This window comes from Petromyzon marinus, chromosome 6 (genome assembly GCF_048934315.1).
Source record: "Petromyzon marinus isolate PM22_M1 ecotype Great Lakes invasive population chromosome 6, UKy_Petmar_22M1.pri1.0, whole genome shotgun sequence".
NCBI lineage: Eukaryota > Metazoa > Chordata > Hyperoartia > Petromyzontiformes > Petromyzontidae > Petromyzon > Petromyzon marinus.
The window spans coordinates 1,359,026-1,378,388 of NC_133672.1; the positions used below are offsets into that span (position 1 = coordinate 1,359,026).

General features: G+C 44.6%; 3 protein-coding genes across 4 annotated transcripts in view; all 3 read right to left on the bottom strand.

Moving 5' to 3' along the window:
* Positions 1 to 449, bottom strand: part of LOC116939704 (atlastin-1-like) — a 42,328-nt gene extending 41,879 nt beyond the window's left edge. For both annotated transcript variants that reach the window (XM_032948457.2, XM_032948458.2), the window contains exon 1: positions 316 to 449. In XM_032948457.2, coding sequence (XP_032804348.1) covers positions 316 to 367 — 52 coding nt within the window. In that variant the 5' untranslated portion in view covers positions 368 to 449. The remainder of the gene's footprint in view (positions 1 to 315) is intronic.
* Positions 450 to 2,751: 2,302 nt separating this feature from the next.
* Positions 2,752 to 8,629, bottom strand: LOC116939749 (uncharacterized). The gene is made up of 2 exons (XM_076063521.1): positions 6,838 to 8,629; positions 2,752 to 4,809 (listed from the first exon to the last, which is right to left on the bottom strand). The coding sequence occupies exons 1-2, from the start codon at positions 7,241 to 7,243 to the stop codon at positions 4,541 to 4,543; spliced, it is 675 nt and encodes a 224-aa protein (XP_075919636.1). The 5' UTR covers positions 7,244 to 8,629; the 3' UTR covers positions 2,752 to 4,540.
* Positions 8,630 to 8,737: 108 nt separating this feature from the next.
* LOC116939703 (heterogeneous nuclear ribonucleoprotein L-like) lies at positions 8,738 to 19,012 on the bottom strand. The gene is made up of 13 exons (XM_032948454.2): positions 18,835 to 19,012; positions 17,418 to 17,536; positions 16,448 to 16,685; positions 15,960 to 16,045; positions 15,736 to 15,832; positions 14,992 to 15,061; positions 12,395 to 12,484; positions 11,586 to 11,914; positions 11,139 to 11,260; positions 10,644 to 10,845; positions 10,017 to 10,074; positions 9,571 to 9,666; positions 8,738 to 9,066 (listed from the first exon to the last, which is right to left on the bottom strand). The coding sequence occupies exons 1-13, from the start codon at positions 18,916 to 18,918 to the stop codon at positions 9,011 to 9,013; spliced, it is 1,647 nt and encodes a 548-aa protein (XP_032804345.1). The 5' UTR covers positions 18,919 to 19,012; the 3' UTR covers positions 8,738 to 9,010.
* Between the last annotated feature and the right edge of the window lie 351 nt (positions 19,013 to 19,363).

Here is a 19,363-nt window from a genome sequence, read left to right on the forward strand (position 1 = left end):
CCAGGGTCCCCACCTCTACCCCAGGGCCTCCACCTCAGGGCCCCCAGCTCCACCCCAGGTCCCTTAACCTCCACCCCAGGGCCTCCACCCCAGCGCGCGCAGCTCCACCCTAGGTCCCCCACCACCTCCACGAGAGACCGAGGGCCGGCACCGCACACTCCCCGCTCTCGCACGCTCTCGTTCCCCCTCGCCTCGCCCCCGCAGCGCGGGCCGACAAGCCCAGAAGCAACACCCAAATCCGTCCGCGAGCGCCCGAGCGAGGGGAGGGCGGCGGTGTGAGGGAGCGAGCGCGGGCGGCCCCGCGCGCGTCCTTACCCGAGCTCTCGGACGCGTGTTTACGGTGCCTCACGCTCGGCGACTCCGCCATCGCGCCCCTGTTCCTCCTCCTCCACCTCCTGCTGCTCGTCTGACAGTGCGCGTGACGTCACCGCGTCGCGCGCGATGACGTCGCGCGAACCGACGCGTTGGCGTCATCTCGCGCGAGCGTTGCCGCGGTTCCGGCACGTTGGGTGACGTCACCGCGCGCCGTTGTTTTTTGGCGGGAGTTTTGGAAAATAACAAATTGCGGGAGGCGTTCGGCTTCGTCCTCCTGTTACGTCCGTACGCTCACACTTGACATGGTTTGACGAACACCACAAGACCCATTAAACAATGACTTACGAAACTTTGGTCGCGCTTTAGCAATAACCATGCCTACATCTATAGCTTTTTGGTCAGATTGCAAAGGGAATGTAGATTTACAGTACGCTGCTCTAAACACTTCTTCACTGAGTCTTCTGAATTAAAGGAATTAAAGTTTTACTCTGAAACATCAACGTGCCTTAGTGTAACTCATTCTCAATCAATTAATATTGAATAATAAGATTACTTAAGGTGCCTAAGGCAATGATACTCAAACCTTAGTCTGCCTGACCACAGGGGCATTATAACTAAATCCTAAGAATACTAAAGATGCTTCATCATAACCCTAAGGAAACATCAAAAAGGTGCCTTTGAATATTAAACCATAATAATCGTAGCGGTACATTAATGCTGGCCATGTCATTTGTGCGATTGCATGATTTTGTGTGAAAATGTGTAAGTATTTAATAGGGCGATGCATTCTGAATATTGTAACTTCAAAGGAAAGTTAAAACCAAAAATAACTTCGCCAAATACTGTAGAGGCGATGTGGATGAATTTGACAGAAAGTCACGCCTCACAGTGCAAACTGGAAACATTTGTAAGCAACTGACAGCCTCAGAATATCAAACCCAGATCAGAAGGAACACAACTCAGACTAGCTTCGGGATGCGTGTGTAATAATGTAAATACTTTACTTACCAACAGCGCTATGTGTGAGATAAATCGATGGTTCCTAACCACTCAGGACCCCGTGGGCCACTGCCACCCATCAACATTCGCCCACCACCTTCCCATTCCGTATTTGACCATGTACAATTGTCTTTCTATTGTTTGATTACATTTCTTGCAGTCACCATTGTCTGTTGTGTAACCAGATCCCCATCGACAATGTGCATGTACATATTGGGTGTTTACCTGTGGCCAAAGTAAACAACCCAGTAAAACTAAACGTTGGTTTCCTACTACTGCCACCACGCCCAAGACAAGAATGGCTTAATAATTAATGTCAAGTGAATTCATCTCTGCTACAATAATTGATAAGTGCAAAATTCGTGTGCAGCTCATTGTAATGTGATTCTACAATGCTGGGATAGGCTTGTAGATGCTTCTAATAGGCAGTGACTCGTTATTTTTCAGCAGATGTATCACTTTTACAGCAATGTGTTCATTAATGTTGCCAAATAGCTGCAGTCATTTCATCTGCATCTTGTAAATTACAATGATTCTTAAATATGAACCCGAAAGTCAAATTATACAAAAAGCAAGCCACACCAACATAGCATTATTTGAGGTGTCTGGGTTGGTGTGTGTACAGAAGAGCACATCAACAAGATAACTCGATCAGTGACATGTACTTTATTTTGAGTTGAGCCCTCAAGCATGAAGCTATCATGCAAGCCCCGTTAAAGTAAATGGTGATTACTGAGTAATAGTACAGGATGTACTTTCCATCCTATGATGAAAGAGAACCAGACTTACGCTGCAGTTTGCATGTCAATGCAATAACAGGGTAAACACCTTCCATTTAACAAACACACATGCACAATTCTCAAGCTCATTTAAGATAATTATCTGTAATGTTTTAAGTACTGTAATTATAGTACAGTAGTTGGCATGTATTGTGACCGATACATCTAATACACATGGACAATCGTGTTCTGGGGCTAATGGCGGCACAGTGATCAGTGCACTGCGATATGAACCCGTTAATCTGGGTTTGATTCCCATCCATGGCTAACATAGCATCAGTGGTAAGGGGCCGTCCATAAATGACGTCACGCCATTTTGGACGATTTTTGACCCCCCCCTCGTCACACGGCGTCACAAAAAGTCAAACCCCTCCTCAAATATGACGTCACAAAGCTCTGCCCCCCCCCCAAAAAAATATATAAAACATGCTTCAAATCGCTTTAAACTATTGTCATTGTAGTGCGTATTTAATGTGCCGCTACACTCTGATGTTGTAGAAGAAAGCATTTATCAAAAAGTATATTTAATTAAGTAGAAAGTGTTGTCTATATTTATTTAAAGTTGCGCATTTTGATGTGACGTCACATTTCTCAAACCCGTCCCCCCCTCGTCACACATCGTCACAAATGTCTGACCCCCCCCCCCCAGGTGCGTGACGTCATTTATGGACGGCCCCTAAGTGATAATTGTAATAATGTTTTAGTTTTATAAAGCGTCATTAATGCATATTAAAAGTGGTAGAAATTGTAACAGTTTTTCACAAGCATGCACGGGAAAGGCGTCAACATTTCCCAAGCTCTGTGGTCCTATATTGTAATGTCTGATCGTGTCCTGGGCTGCCCTTTAACATGAAATATGGTCAACCTCCAATACTGAAAATAACATGAGGAGGCCTTCATCCATAATTGGTTTGACAAAAGGCTGCATGTTATTTATATTTAATCATGCCTCAATGACAGAAATAAATTCGAATGATGCTTGAGAAGGGTGAGAGGCTAAATAATGTTATATTGCCACAAACGTAGTTAAGCTTAATTATATAGGTAGGCTTTCTTTCACGTCCAATATTATGATTCATAATTGGTTCATTTTGGATTAGGTCATCGTGTGTAAAATGTGCGTCGTAAACCCTCTTCCTCAGCCAATTCATTAAATTGCCAGGTGAATCAAAAATGCCACATGTGTCACTGCTTCAGCGCACCGGTGCCGTGAGCCTCAACAGACGACTCACATTTTAATGCGATGACCTAACCCAAAATAAACCAATTATGAATCATAGTGGAGCCTTAGAACTGAAAAAAAATCTGATATTCAAATGTGGGCCTCCAAAAATTGCAGTACTGCCCAGAAGTTGCTCAGCTTCAATCAACCTCTAGTAATGTTATACGTACAATCTTACCATTTCAAAAGCAGAATTTGTGTCGAATGAATGCAAATTAAAAAGGCATATGGAACTCATGAATACACCACTTCACATATATTGGAGTAATGTCGCATAGTGGTGATGGTGAGGTCACACACACACACTTCTCAAGTTATTATGAGAGTGCCCGGCAGGGGGCATTATATTGCCGAATGACAGCAAGACCAGTGCAAAGTGAGAATAAACAACGATTAATGCTCGTTGGCGGACCCAAGAAATCCTCACTAAGTCTCAATACTTTTTCATGAAAATCATACATTGAGATGTTTGTCCAGTACCACGTATACGTATTTTGTCATCTGGGAGAACGCAGGGAAAACCCAGGCATCTAAGTGGGTAACGCTTAAAGCTCTGCACAGATATATCTGAGATCTGAGAAGGCAATGGTGGCCTGCCAGTACATATCCCGACAATCTTGGAGCCTAAGCCAACCTGGTATTCCCAGGTAGTCTCTCATCCAAGTACGAACCAAACTCAACTCTTTCTTCTGAGTTCTAATGATATCAGCCACATTCACGCTGATTTGGTTGCAGACGAGTGATACCACTGATGTATTCTCATTGCGCAATGATCTCATCATCTCATTCGAAGGCGGTGTCCTCTAGCCCCGGGGAGCTCACGACGTCATCTCGTGTATCTCATTCCATGGACCTCTTTCCAGGATTTTGTCATCTCGGAGATGAATGATGTCTCCTGGGTTCGAGGCGATGTCTTCACGAGTGGGGGGTGAAGTCGTCTCACACCAAGGTGATGATGCGAGGTGGAGAGGAGCGACTGAGGTTGGGCCCAGCCTCAGTCGCCTTGCTTTCCAAGCGTTTGCGTCGCCGCTCGGCTGCAACGAGAAACAAGCGACTCCTTTACACAACAACACTCATTCTTTCTATTTTGAATGGGACGGCATTCGTGTTATTATGCCAAGGCTAAGAGCTGATTCAGTTAACTCTGACACAATCCAGTTCCACTGCTCATTGCATTAACGAGACAGTTCACCCGAGTTCGAAACCAAGAAGACAATTGTAAAAGTCATGAGCTACTTTGAGAGACGAGACCACAACATCTGCCATTGCGACTCGGGCTCCAGTCACCTGCCACGACCACCATGGCCACCCCCCAGGTGACGCTCCAGAGCCAGCCCACAAGCAGGAAGGTGACGGTGAGCAGCTGCGAGACGCCCACCCACAGGTTGAGGCAGGCGAGGGACGCGGCGTCGCTGCCGCCACCGCCGCGAGCTACACGCGCCTCTCCCACCTCGGCGGCGCAGCAGCACAGGCTAATGGCTGAGAGCACGGTGCCTGCACCACCCAGCACGGCCCGGGGACATTGTGTTTTGACAAGCGTGCGTTGTGTAAGTCACGTTATTTTGTACACTGCGTGTTTACCCTGAGAGTAAAGTTAAACACCGACGTCACTCATTTACTGACGATGCAAAATGTGTACCGAACACTAGTGATTTAATAATACATCAATTAATATTGATTCTTGTGCTGTTATAAAATCACGTGTAGGAATATATTATTTACCATGTGTACAAATTACAGCGAGGCTTACTAGAGCAGATAAAGCTGCACGGATGAGAAAACATTGGAAACAATACAAACAAAACGAAAAGCCATTGATCATTGAATCTAATTACGACTGATTTATGACAATTCACCAAATTGTTGCAATGCCTATTTAATATATTTTACGGAAACACCAAATTACCTGCTTTTAAGATAATATATTACTGTGTACGCATTTTCAATTGCATCGGTTTCATCAGCAACATGTTACCACTCTCAAGGAGCTATGGGGCACCGCAGTGGCGAGATGTTAACTCCCTCGCCTGGTATGCAGGAGGTCTTGGGTTCCATATCGACCTGGCGCCTGAATATTTGGAGTTTGAATGTTCTCCCCCCGTGGTCGTGCGGATTCTATCTGGGTGCTCCAGTTTTTCCCTCCATATTTAGAAACATTCGTTTAGAGTATTTGGCTGCTATACATTTCCACATGATGAGCCACTTTATTGGGCTAATAATAATTTGTGGCCAGATCGCTTCTGAAAAAAACAGCAATATAGCTCAGTGGGCCTTTCCTGGTAAAATTTTAAACATTCTTCAAACGACCCAACAGATGAAAATCTGAGGGTGCTAAATCTGCAATGTAACAGTAGTCTACCTGGACTTAGCAAAATCCTCTGGTGTTTCTCGGGATCCTGCGTGGCCTCGTCGTGGTGAAATATTCGCAAGGTACACGAGGGCTTCAGCCATCTTGTAAATGTTCATGACATCACCGTGAATATGAGAAACAGTTCAATGTAAATTTAGCGGGTAAAAAAAACCTTGGAGAAATTACTTTTTGTGGATTCCTTCTGCCATTCAGGTTTCTAAAAAACATTGAACATGGACCACTTTATGGCAATGGGAATCGTATTACCACGAAATTGACGACTGTGTAGTCCATTTCCGTGACCAATCATAAGCTAATACCTCAGCTATTTGATATGTAAAGCCCCTTTGTCAAGGTGCCTCACTTCTCCCAACCAGCTTAAAGTCGCTACGAATCTTAACAGCGTTCATTGAAGCTCTGTAGATGTATAGGCCTTTAACATCTATTTCTGTGACGAGTCACAAGCTAATCCCTTGGCTATTTCAATGCTAAATCACTAGTTGCCTCTGTGGATGTGTAGGTTTTGACTTTAACATAGCCATTTCTGTGACCAGTCACAAGCTAATCCCTCCGCTATTTGCACAAGCTAATCCCTTAGCTATTTCAATGCTAAATTACTAGTTGCCTCTGTGGATGTGTAGGTTTTGACTTTAACATAGCCATTTCTGTGACCAGTCACAAGCTAATCCCTCAGCTATTTGATATGTAAACCCCTATGTCAAGGTGCCTCACTTCTCCCAACCAGCTTAAAAGTCGCTACGAATCTTAACATCGTTCACTGAAGCTCTGTCGTCCCGACAGGTCTGTTCCTTTCACCTGAAGACGGCCGCTTGCGTTGTGGCCTAAACGTCGTGAGAATTTTATTGTGTTATTTTATTATTTTATTCTCATTCTACGTGACTTTACCGAAATAACCAAAGGAGATGTGTAGTCCATGTCAACTTTACCACCTCGCTAAAAGAACAATATACAGGGAGTCCAACATTGCACAGGACTAAACCCGTGTTCATATTTACATCATGTAGTTTAATTAAATGAAATGGGAATAGACACCTGACAAATTCCTGCATGGCTTCAAGTTGTATAAAAGTCTGCAGGTGTAATACAGCCATGCCGTCACGTCCCACGCCCTGTGCACGCCGTGTACGCGAAGTTGACGTAGACGCAAATACCCGATCCTGGGAGGATAATGTTCAGTAGCAGGCACAGAACCGCGAGCGGCACGCTCATGGCAGGGATGGCCGCCTTCATGCCACCAGCACCGCCGCCGCCGCCACCGAGAAGGGCTCCAGGTTGCGGGTCACCAGCTGGCGTGGCGGTCGCAGGGTCCTGTGCGGCAGCAGCAGCAGCGGCGGGACCCCGACCCACCGGGCCGGACGCCGGTCGCTCGGCCAGCAGCACCAAAGCGGGCGGCAGCAGCAGCAGCGAGGTGGTGCGGTGCGGTGGACCGCCGTGAGCCGGAGCCTGGCCAGGGGGTCTCGGCGATGTGGGCGACAGCAGCACGGTGGGTTGCGGCTGAACGGCAACCCTCCTGGGTCCATCTTGTGAGCCAGGTGCTCTTTCCAAGCCAACATCCATTCTCGAGCACCACGAGGTCTACACTTTACAGATCCGAAGGAGTGCCGTCCACGGGCATCAGTGAAGGCAACAAAGTTCAACAATGTTCATTAATGCAGGTTGAGTGAGATTTGTTATACTGTATGAAATGTTTAAGGAGCAGCCTTGCCCTGGAAAAATGTAAGGTGGGTTTAAACATTGAAGGGAATGTAATCTGTCAAAGTACAGGCGCGCTCAATTAAGCACTACCCCCCCCCCCCCCCACACGGAGTTCCACATTGGTGGTCTTCACAAACGTGGCTGGAAAAATGGGAGGGTGGGAGGATGGAAGCCGGGCCCGAGGTAAAACCAACAGAGCACAGCGTTTTTGTGGCAGGGTGCAGCTTTGTGAGACGCTCAAGCGAGATGGAATGAAAACCTGGTTTCCAAGCGACGCCGGCTGGAGGTCAGCAAAGGTGAGTCACGTTCCACCCGAGGATTCGATTGGCTTTCACGTTTATCAGTTTGTTAAACCGCTCCAGATGCAACGGAGGTGCTCTGTCATTGCTGACATGTACTTAAATATTGGGAGATTTTAAGTAGAGTTCAGGATCTCAGCCTGGTCACAAATGTCATTCAATTACATTTCAGCTTTGAGATCAACGCTTCAGGAAGGAAATGTATCCGTAGCATAGCAGGTGGTAAAATACTGCCACCTGGTGTATAAAAGGTCACTTACATTTCAAAATGTGCCACTGTCCTGCCATGAAGTTCTTGCAGTGCAATGTCGTTTTGAGAGTTCTGAATTGAATGGCTTATGACTCGACACGGATAACAATCAATGAAATTGAGTTACCATATCTAAAATCTTGCCCCAAACCCATTTTAAAGCAAATGTTTTGAGATTCCCCAGGATATCACCATATCCCGCAATCCATCTAGCAAACGCACACGAGCTATCCTCAGGATCTTTGGTACACATTTACGGAGGCTTCTCTCCTTTGGCTATTTAAAACATCGGCCATTGTGGTGTCCTACCTATGGCCACTTCCTTAATGTCTCCAAGCTCATGTTAAATCTCTTCCAGTTCGATTTCAAACATGCATCTCTCCATGCTTTTTTTCGAAGAGTTCCATTTACTCTTTATATTTTCAAGTGTATTACCTGCTAAAGACACGTACTATACAGAATGTCAACCCATGTTTTCAATTGGATTTTAAATGAGTTGAGATATTTTTACTAGCCCCAAAAGGTCCTTGGCATTTATTTCAGAGCTCCCCATTATGAAATTAAATGGGCAATATTAGTGCATGGGCTACAGCAGAGTATCACTCATGGGAGCAAAACTTTGACTACGAGCAAGTTGATAACCCCCAAATTGTGGTCATCACATAACCGTTGTTGGCCACATTAATTGGAGCCGCTAAAATTATGGCATCGGAGTACTGTCAAGTGAAATCTGGTCTGGGCTCATGGACAAAATAGCAATGCACACTGTAGACAAACTCAGCAGGTTAAGGAGATACATCATAAAAAAACTTTTAATTATTTTTATTTCATTTCAACTTTCTTCATATCCAGACAGCAAATGCATGTTTTACTGCAACCTTTTAAACCTTTCGGTGCAGTCAGTATAAAAATCTGCATTCATCCTCAAAAAATGACAACTAAAATGTAAATGCATCAAGTTGCACTTTCAACCTATCACGGTTAACTTTCAACAAGAGTGATGGACATTCACAAATTATACAAAGTGACAATAATGTTGACACCAATGTTCAATACAGCATGAACATGTTGAGTTGTCTTCTATGAATGCTGGGCAGTGGAGAAGCACAGTTTGAGGGTGTAGGGGTATGGTCCATCTGATAAGACAAAAACAAGGCATCCACATTACGTTTTCACTGGAGCACAAAAACTTAAAACAATGAAGCGATTCTTAAGAGGGTCTGTCAATGTTGACGAACTGTTCAGGGAGCTAAGCTAACGTTTAGTTTTGATACGTGCAAGTGCTTGCAATGTCAACTTTCAATTCCATTCTGTACATTAAAAAAAACGAATCCCAAAAGAACATAAATAACCTGTTAATATAATACAATATAAAACTGCTCATACGTGACTTTACCAAAAAAAACAATGAGTAATTTATGCAGTCACAAAAGCTTTAATTCTTTATTAATATAACTGCTTTGACTTTCTGCAATTTCACCCAAGGCTGCTATGCAGCTAGTGAACAGATGGTGCTATGGTAACAAGCACCCCCCAAAGCTTAACATTAGGTGCTCAACAGAGCATATGACCGAAGATTTGCCGATAATGCAGCACCACTGAAATGTTATCACACCAAATGTCTACATCTCACAACTTACTTGCGTTCTTCAGGGAATGATGGTTAATGCATGCCAGAGCCTCCATGGCATCGTTCTTGTTCTCCCACTCCATCAGCCCAGACATGCTTTTATCGCCTGGACACATGGACGGATCATCACTCATGTAGTCACTTGGATCATAAAACGCAACACCCTTTGCCATGTTTAAGGGTGGTGTCAGTAGTGGGTGAATTGCGCAGCAGAAAGGCTCCAGTCTGACGCCTTGGCTACGTTAACACAGGTCAGTCAGCTTGGGCGCGAGCAATACCAAGGATTGCTCTCGGAAGATAATTTCTCACAAGGTTTCTTTAGCATAGACTCGTATCACACATTGCAGATCTGGTGTCGTGCTGTAATACAAGTGACGATTGTATAGAGAATGTAGTACGCTCGATGTATTTTGTGCCATGACATGTAATATAAAACAAATACTTTGCAGGACTTACTTTTTCCAGAAAACGCTTTGAAAGAAAGGGGCCTCGCAATCGACATTTCATCACACAGCTGCAGAGACAGAACGGGCGGCATTCACGTTATAGTTGGTAACAGGTACTGTGCACTGGTAAAGCATTCGGGGGATGTTATTTTAATTGCAGGCACAAATCACATTGTCCATTTTTAAGATTACATTCGCCAGCTTGAAGCAGTCTTTCAAAGTGCTCGGATTATTGTTAACACTAAGCATAGAATCAGGGGGAATGCAACCATTTGCAGAAACTATGTTCAAAGACTAAAATGTAAATCTTTTGAATACAAATGAATGAAGTCATGTATTAAACAGGACAAATTCATGCGAGGTGTCTAGTCTGAAAAAAAGTCCCCTTGGAACATCAACTACATTATTCATACATTGTTTTAACTGCTGAAAGGAAACTACATGACACCATTTTACATTTGGCCCGTCATAGGAAACATGGCAGTCACCACAAAATCAATAGGCTGATCTTAAAAACCCATGATTCTTTTACGCACTAACTTTGGACTTAAATATTTATAAACTTAATCTGGGAAAACTTAAAGCGGATGCACTCCTTTTGAGCTGCTAGCAGGCTGAAGGGCGGTGGGGCACGAACCTGCATGAATATCTCAGCCGTGATGTCCATGGGCGCGTTAAAGAAGTGCAGCACCGTGGTGGGCTGCTGGATGCGGTTCTTAGCCGCCTTCTCGGCATTGGCGAAGCGGTTGTTGCGAGAGCCTGTGAAGTCCTTGTAGCTGTTGGTGCCGTCCGGCAGCTCGTACGCCTGGCCCGGCACAATCGACTGCTGCTTCGACACACTGCCGAGGCGAGGGTGGAAGAGGGAATGGGCAAATACATTTTTTTACCATGTTCAAATTTCACATTCATTATTTCAATACAGGCTCTGGACAGCAAGTCATTGTGGTTCTCAAGCTGTGTGACAAGTGTTTAGTCACGGTATTTATCAGCTCTCTTTTTCACCGTCCTAAAATTAGTCACTTGCACTAAATATTGAATAAGTGTCTTCTCTAAAGCGAAAGCAGTATCCAATTACATTCACAGGATATGACGAGTTAAATTTACCAATTCAACATGTAACAAAAAGGCTCACCAGAGGTTGATTTTCTTTCCGAAGATCTGAGACATATTGAGGTGAGAAACCGCCCTGTCCACGGCATACGGATCTCCCATCTCGACCATGGCGGCTCCCGGCTTGCTCTTCAGGAACTTAACCTACAAGAATACAACCCGTAACAAAATTCAGCATCGTGCAGCTTGTACGGAAATCTAGAAGTTGGCTGTAATGCATTGTTAAAATGTCAAGTGTTGGCCAAAGAACCATAATAAACATGCACAAAGGACACTTAGCATTGGGTCCATTTTTGTAAAAAAAGCAAGTGTATGTTGTCAACCGGTTAACAAATTTGGTCGTGTGAATCTCCCACTTTATACAACACAATAAGTGCACGACATGTACCACACATTTAAACATTGCACCACGATTGACTTTGGAAAAAACGGGACTAATTTCAAAGTGCACAACATCCAGCGAACGCACCTTCTCAACGTTGCCGAAGAGGCAGAGGATGTTAAACACGCGGTCGCAATTGATGCGTTCGGCATCGAAGCCGTACACCATGAGGACCTTGTTGCCGGCCTGCTGGTTCATCATGGCCTGCATCTGCATGTGCTGGCCCTGGGGGCCCTGGGGCCCACCCTGGTTGCCCATGCCCATTCCTCCTCCCATGCCCATTCCTCCCCCACCGCCCATTCCTCCCCCACCGCCCATTCCTCCCCCACCGCCCATTCCTCCCCCACCCATGCCCATACGGCCGCCGCCAGATCCGTTGCCGTAGCTGACGCCCGGTGGTGGTGGCTGCTGGTAGCCTGTCATGCAAACACATAAGAGGGAGAAACACGTTGTGGACAGCTGAAACTCTATAAACGTCTCTGAAAACCAGATTTACCACAGCCATTCTACACACGTTTGTGCTCTTTCCTATCAGATCAGGTAACCCAGGATTAACCACTATGCCTTGCTTCTTGGAGACACCAGAAAACATTTGTCCAGAAGACTCAATGGCCTAGGGAATAGACTAAAGTACTTTTTTTTATTTTAGGTTGAGGCCCACCAAGCTAGAGCTCTTATTCAGCATATATTTTTTAATACATCTGATAACTGTTGGAAATATCTTCTCTTAAAACACAAGCAACTCATACGTTGCGATTGTTAAATCGCAAAAAGGTTTTTGGGATACACCTTAATACCAATTTCAAATCCAAATAAGAAATGTTCTCAACAGGCATATTTTAAATCTGACAGCAAGCTGAAAGAAACCAAAATGATATTCGCAACAAGGGGATTACCTCCATAGTCGCCACCACCACCGTACGCGTTTGCTTTGGGATGGTCGCCAAGGAGAGCCGTTTGCTTCGCTGGCATCATTGCATTTTCCGCTGAAAACAAAAAAAAAGTCAAAACCAAAACGTACAAACGATCACCAAATCCACCCAGAGGAAACATAAGCGCTCATTGCGGCACAAAATATCATAATCCAAATATCCATTATGCACCCAGAACATTCAAATTACCAATACATTAAGAAATTCTGGGCACACTCCATAAGGGGGCGCTGCGTCTGTTGATAAAACAATCAGCAGTATATTAAAATGCAATTTCACATGGCACAACATAAATAACAAGAACCATACAAAATACAGTGCATAAAAAAATGCTCATTGCAAGAAGAAAAAATATAATTTATTGGAGGTGTACAGATGCACAACAAATTGTTCCGAGATGCGGCGTCAGCAAGTGTTCGTGGTTGCCACCTGCAATGCTTGCTTGTTCTTACCCAGTCTACGCTTCGACAGGAACAAAAAGTTGCTCAGAGTTGGGCGTCAGCTTATAACCCATCGCAAGAGGATGCAACAGAAAGGCTGGTGCCTTCTTTCCTGCGTCACAGCAGCCACACTCGTTACAAATGCACCCCGCGTTGTCCGTGCCACCATACTTCACTCTCCGGCGACCCTTTTGGTTTGGGGCTTAAAATTGGACACTAGTGGGCAACAGGGCCTTATAAACCTTTAAAATGAAAAAAAATCACCGCTTACAAACCAATGTAAAATGCATTGCTTCTGGCATCTGTAAAAGCCTTGTTGCAAACAAAACAACTTTAGCAATACATCCCAAAAGTTTAAATGTAAGAGTATTAAGGTAAATTCTCCAACTAAGCAATTTTAAGCCCCAAATGCATCGGCACACATTCCGTTTCGCTTATTTCCAAGTCCATTCATGGTGAATGCGGGGTTTTGTTGTCCTTTTTCTTAAAGTGTTCCTGGCTTCTTCATGGCAGTGCTGGTGGTTTGCTGGTCTGTAGCACCGTGTCCCCCGGTGTCTGCGGCTGGATGCAGGTATCGAATGGCCTCTGCCAAGCGGCCGTGGTGGTTGCAGTGCAGCAGATGCAGTGTGCTGCAGAGTCGTGTGCTGCACCGAGTGTTCCGTGACGTGGCGCTGCAGGCGTGGGCGCAGGTTGGGCATGCGTGACAGCAGCGTGTTGGTTGCTTGGTCCCCGGTGCGTGTGCCTCCAAGTGCTGATGAGGATGTTGCTGTTCTTGTTGTTGCTGTTCATGTTGATGCTGTTGCTGCTGGGTGCTTGATTGCTTGTATGTTGCTTGCAAATTGCCTCCGTGCATGTGCTTCTGTGTGCGGCAATGCTCACAGATGCTCCTTGTCGTGTTGATGTTGGAGTGACGAAAATGCTCTTCGAAGCGTTTACAAAAACTTGGTGATAAAACCAAACCACCATGTCCCTAAAGCTACCTTCATAAAAGTGGCAAGACTTACCTTTTCAGAAACTAATATCTGTGTGTACACAATGTACTCGGGGACAAAGATACCATTTTCCTATTGAGGTTCAATTGTACCAAATTAAATAAAAAGGGTTACTTTTTGTAAGTGATATTTTCAATCGTAAATATCGCTTTTCTGACATCCTCTAAGCTTCTCCGCTTGGTACCCAGACACCAAGAGCACAAAATGTAGTCAAGGTTTCTCAACCACAAAATATAAAACCGTGGTCCGCGCAATGTTCAATGTCCACCTCAAATATGCCAGTGAAAGTTGGCATCTACTTCTGATCGACACACCTTGGTAACAATATATAAAAATGTCCAGCCTTGACACACCCAGACCAAATGAGTGCCATCTATGGGCCATATGCACTTTACGTTGGGAAAAATCTTCAAAGCTGATCAAAGTCTAAAATGCCACCAACTTAATGGCAATGTCTATTGCATGCGCTGGGGGGGACAAATTCCAGCACCAGGGCACCAGCTTTAAATGTTAAAAAATAATCGAATGGATTATTGAACACTCCAGCCATATGCCTTGCGAATCCTGTTTTTCACAAGATCCACTTATATTGCCAAATTGAAGGGTAAGCTCGAAAAACAAAGTACACGAGCAGGAGTTTAAAACCATTCTGCCCAGAGTAAACTATGCAAGCTTAGCATGGGCTAAAAAACTAAGATTTTTTTAGTTATATGTTACATAGGTATAAACGGAAATACCTTGACCAGCTCTACACAATTGCAGTGTTTGCATGTTTGATATGAGGGAGTGGGATTTAAAATAACTTCCTGTGACAACGACCAAGTACTTTAGATTGTAAACTGTCCACCAATGTGCTTCAAGACAACGAAGTGTGTGCAGGTGTGCCATTTTTCAGCACCAAAATTTCAAGTGCAGAAGCTACATTATCCTCTCAAGAACGCTCCACATACTTCCCCTACTTGGCACGGATCTTCAAGTATAACACAGCAAAGCTGGCTGCGTCTAGAAAGTCAATATTTGTTTCATCACGCCGTGCACACCCTTGCGCTAAAAACGTCACCCCACACCGAGGGCTCACAGATGTCGAGAGACTGCAGCTCTGATATGCTCAATCTAGCTATGGTCTTACCTTGCTTGAGGCCAGGGTTGGTGTAGTCCCAGGTCTCAGAATCATTTTTAAACACATTCAGACGGGTCGGCTGTAAAGAGGACACAGCAGAGGGAAAAATATACATTATTCATGACCAGCATATAGGGCATAAATGCTCGGAAAAATATATATAACTATAAAACCATTACATTTTTCAAGCATAAATATTAAGCAGTCATGATTACTGAAGACAATTACAGCATGCAACCTGCAGATAAACTGTCATTAAACGCAACCCTTAATCTCCTGGGAGATGAAAAAATAGAGCTGCCACATGTAGGAAGTCAACAGTAAGCCAAACTTTCGCACCATACAGCCACTGGATGCGAATTTCCATTACTGGCTCAGATGAGAACCACCATCACGGTAATATCAATTAGGAAAAGTTTGACTTCAGACAACAGAAAGGATGACCATCATGCATAATGGGTTGTTGTAGGTTGGGCAGCAGAGGGCAATGAAGTAAAATCCATTGGGTGCATTGTATTTCTATGCTGCCACATATGCTCCACACCTTTACCCTGCACACAAGTCAACTAACACCACAGCAGGCATCGAGTGCGGAAGCCCTTACTTAGCAATGAATTGGCATGTATGTGTATTCAGCATTATTGCTCACCAAGAGGTCAATATAAAAAATATTTAATTAATCTTTGGTCTGTGGGTGAAAAACCCAGGTGTAGTGCATACATTTGTGAATGTAAAAAGTACAGTTGTACTTGCCTTTGCATACTCCACTTTAAGAGTACAGCAGCCCGAATAGATGTCAGCTCCATTCAGAGATGACTTCGCTCTCTGGGCGCTTTGAACCGAATCAAACGTGGCCAAGAATTAAGGAAAACACAACTTTCATTTAAAAAACAATACATTTAGCATCTCCAAAATAACACGTAAAATACATAGTGGACACGTCATTGTTACAGTAATGCATCTCGTTAAAAGGATATTCCACCATGGCCTGCAGGCCATTCTTCCTGAAGATCACAATGCGCTGCACAGGCCCACATGGGTTGCAAATGGTGTAAAGCACATCCTGCAAAAGAGCACATGGAGCACACATTTAGACTGGATAACCATAAACCCAGCGAGGCGATTTTGCATATATTTCCAAGTAAATTTGAAAAGCGTTCTTTCAGTAAATTTTTAAGATCGAGCCATACAGGACATCAATGCTTTCAAAAATTAACATTAGGTCTATAATATAATTGTATTGAAACATGTTTTAATTCGATACTATTGGTACACTTTAAAGCAAACAAAAAACATGACGTCAATTGCCTCAAATGAACCAAAGGATCAATGTAATTTCCTTAGCAAAGCCATTCATATAATCCACAAGAGATACAATTTCACTCGTATAAATTAACACGTGTGTGGCACACACGACAAATTATTCACGTTAATGTCCAGCTGCTGTAAGTGTAATTATGCCCACCGTGGTGATGGGGTAGATGGGGTTGAGGATGGTGAAGAGCAGGATGTGGTTGCTGTTGCGGTTATCCTCCGGGCCACCAGGGCGCGAAATCTTCTGGCTGGTAGAGAAGTTAAAATAGGCTGGCTGCCCGCACACGTAGATGGAGCCCGTGGACGAGTAGTTGACGCAGCTGCGGGAGCTCTCCAGGTCTTCAAACTCCACCAGCGCCTGCCGCTTCTTGGGCATCATCACCACGTAGCTATACACGCAGGGGATGATTCAAAGAATGGGTTATTCAAAGTATGGTTGACTTTAAAATACGTGCCTATTATTGTTAATTTTAAACACATTAGCCATGGTCATTGTTTTAACATGGCCTAAAAAATGTGGAAAGTGAAGGTTGGTCTGCTACAAGTCACCTTATTTGATCACAAAAAATGTTTCAATGCATGCAACAGCGTAGAGATTGGTTAGATGAGGTAGATGTCACGTCCCATTTCAGTTTGGCAGTGTAGTGCATTGTAATTCAATGTACTGTAAAATATAATTTGATTTAAAATACATCTTCAAACATACATAAACAAGGTGTGTGTGCACAATTTCAATACAAAAGATATATTTTAACATGGTTACTAATCACAGTAGAATGTGTGCTGCTTTTGTCAGACGCACAACAAAAGCAGCAGCAGCACTTTAATTCGGGGAGAATTCGTGACTTAGGGAAATTGAAAACGGTTTTTGGTTGGTTACTTCAGGCTGGAAAGCCCCGGACAAGCCACGCACGGCATCGCCGATTATGCCGTGACGTTGGCAAAGCTGCGCCCTCTCGTCGACCGCCACAAGCGGTCACGACTTTTTATTTAGATAAGTGGTTCTTGAGCTTCACTGCAGCCTTGCACCCCTTTGGTTCTCAATCGTTTAAAAACGTACAATGTTAATAAATATAATAAAGCTTCCTTCCCCATGCGGGCAACTGTCGCCGACTGGTTACCTGATTGGGCCAAAGTGCTGCACGGCCTCCACGAGGTCGGACTCGAGGGCTGCGTCCGAGAGTCCCCGTACGTGAACCACAGCCGACGGTGGAGGCTTGTGTGGGTCCTCAAACGTGTCCTGTACACGTCGGCAAGGAAGCAAACTCAATACGTCCATTTTGCAAAGCTGTTGTTTCCTCCTATACCGAGCAGGCATGGATAAGTGGTGCATTGCTTTTAACGCGCATATTATTGGTTCTTTCGTTAAAGTCACGTAGAAGGGAAACAATAAAATAAAAATATGAACCGGGCGATAAGTTAGATTACGGGCCACGGCTAACATCAGCGGCAAGTGATATCGGAGCAGATACTTATATTAAAGGGCTTTTAAATCTGCATCCGTTTGGCAAAAAAATGGCCATAGCTCAGTGGGGCATGATTTCAGTAATCGCTAAGAACGTTCGCAAGTTTAACTTTAAATGTAAACGGCCCTGGAGTTATAAACTCTGGAACTCGCATCCCGACGGCCAGGTGCGCTTTTGTAGACCCTGTATATTTTCATCATTCCGCAAAGATTTCAATCATATTGGGGTTTTTTTCCTCTCTCGCGAAAACGCCTCGTTGGATGTCGAAGCGCTACCCACGACGCCATTACATGGGGTATTTAACATATCGGCATTTTAACTTAATTAGTATTTTAACGTTCAGTGCACAGAGAATACCCACCCTAATTCTTGGTTCTTTCGTTAAAGTCACGTAGAAGGGAAACAATAACATAATAAAAATATAAAACAATAAAATTATCACGTTTCGACTGCAACACAAGCAATCAAGTGTGAAAACACCTGATGATGATTGCTTGTGTTGCAGTCGAAACGTCGCGATAATTGTATTGCTTTATATTTTTTTATTTTATTGTTTCCCTTCTACGTGACTTTACCGAAAGAACAAAGAATATGAATCCCTGCAGTCACGAAAGCTTAAAATCAAAATACCCACCCTTATAAGAGAAAACGCCGTCTTAAAATACACTGGAAATAGCTAAAAGTTTTAATAAACACGAATCTGATTACCAAAACGCCTTTCACCGAATGTAAGAGGCGATGCGCCGCAAAGAGGCATGGCCCGCGTGGCACATCCCCAACAGGCGCTTCGCAAGATATTCTCACACAACTCGCCTCAGGGCACTGGAATCTTCGCGTTATAACGCCGCGCCGTCGCTAAACAATCAATCACGTTACACAATCACGTTAAATAATCACGTTAAATAATCACCAATAAAGACAGACGGGGAGGGGGGGGGAGAATGGCGGCTCGAGGTGCACACAATGGCCGCCTGCCTGAGCGAAGCCTCGCGCCCAGGCCTCGCAACGAGGTGTGGGGGAAAGAAACGGATTCTCGTTAAAACATCGTCAAGTCGTTAATCCCAACACTCACCATCACGCCCGCCTGGATGTCGTTGCCTTCGGCATCGGTTCTCAGGCGCTTGGACGCGTGCCCGTCGTAGTAGGTGGTCGACATCGTCGTCGTCGTGGTGGTAGCGAGGAGCGGAGGAGACGAAATGGCGGCAGAGAGGAATGAGGAGAGAGAAATGAGGAGAGCGGAATGAGGAATCGATTCGCGCCCGCCGCTAAATAACGGCGCGCGGATCGCCGAGTGTTAGCGCACGGGGGCGGGACAGTTCCAATGTGACATCGATTCTCGAATCGACGTGGCTGTGCGGAGGGGGGGAGTGACGTAACCTAAAATCGCCATTGTCATGGGGGAGATGTAACACCACTACCATCAGCACCAATCACCACCATCACCATCATCACCAATCGTGATCTATCCACTGCTGGATGAAGGCGACGCAAAAAATAATCTGCGCGGAGGACGGTCCCCTGGGCTGGTTCACGCTTTGTCTGCCACTCAATCGACCCATCCTTTTTTTTCAATAAGGTCGCCACCTTTGTCACACACAAAA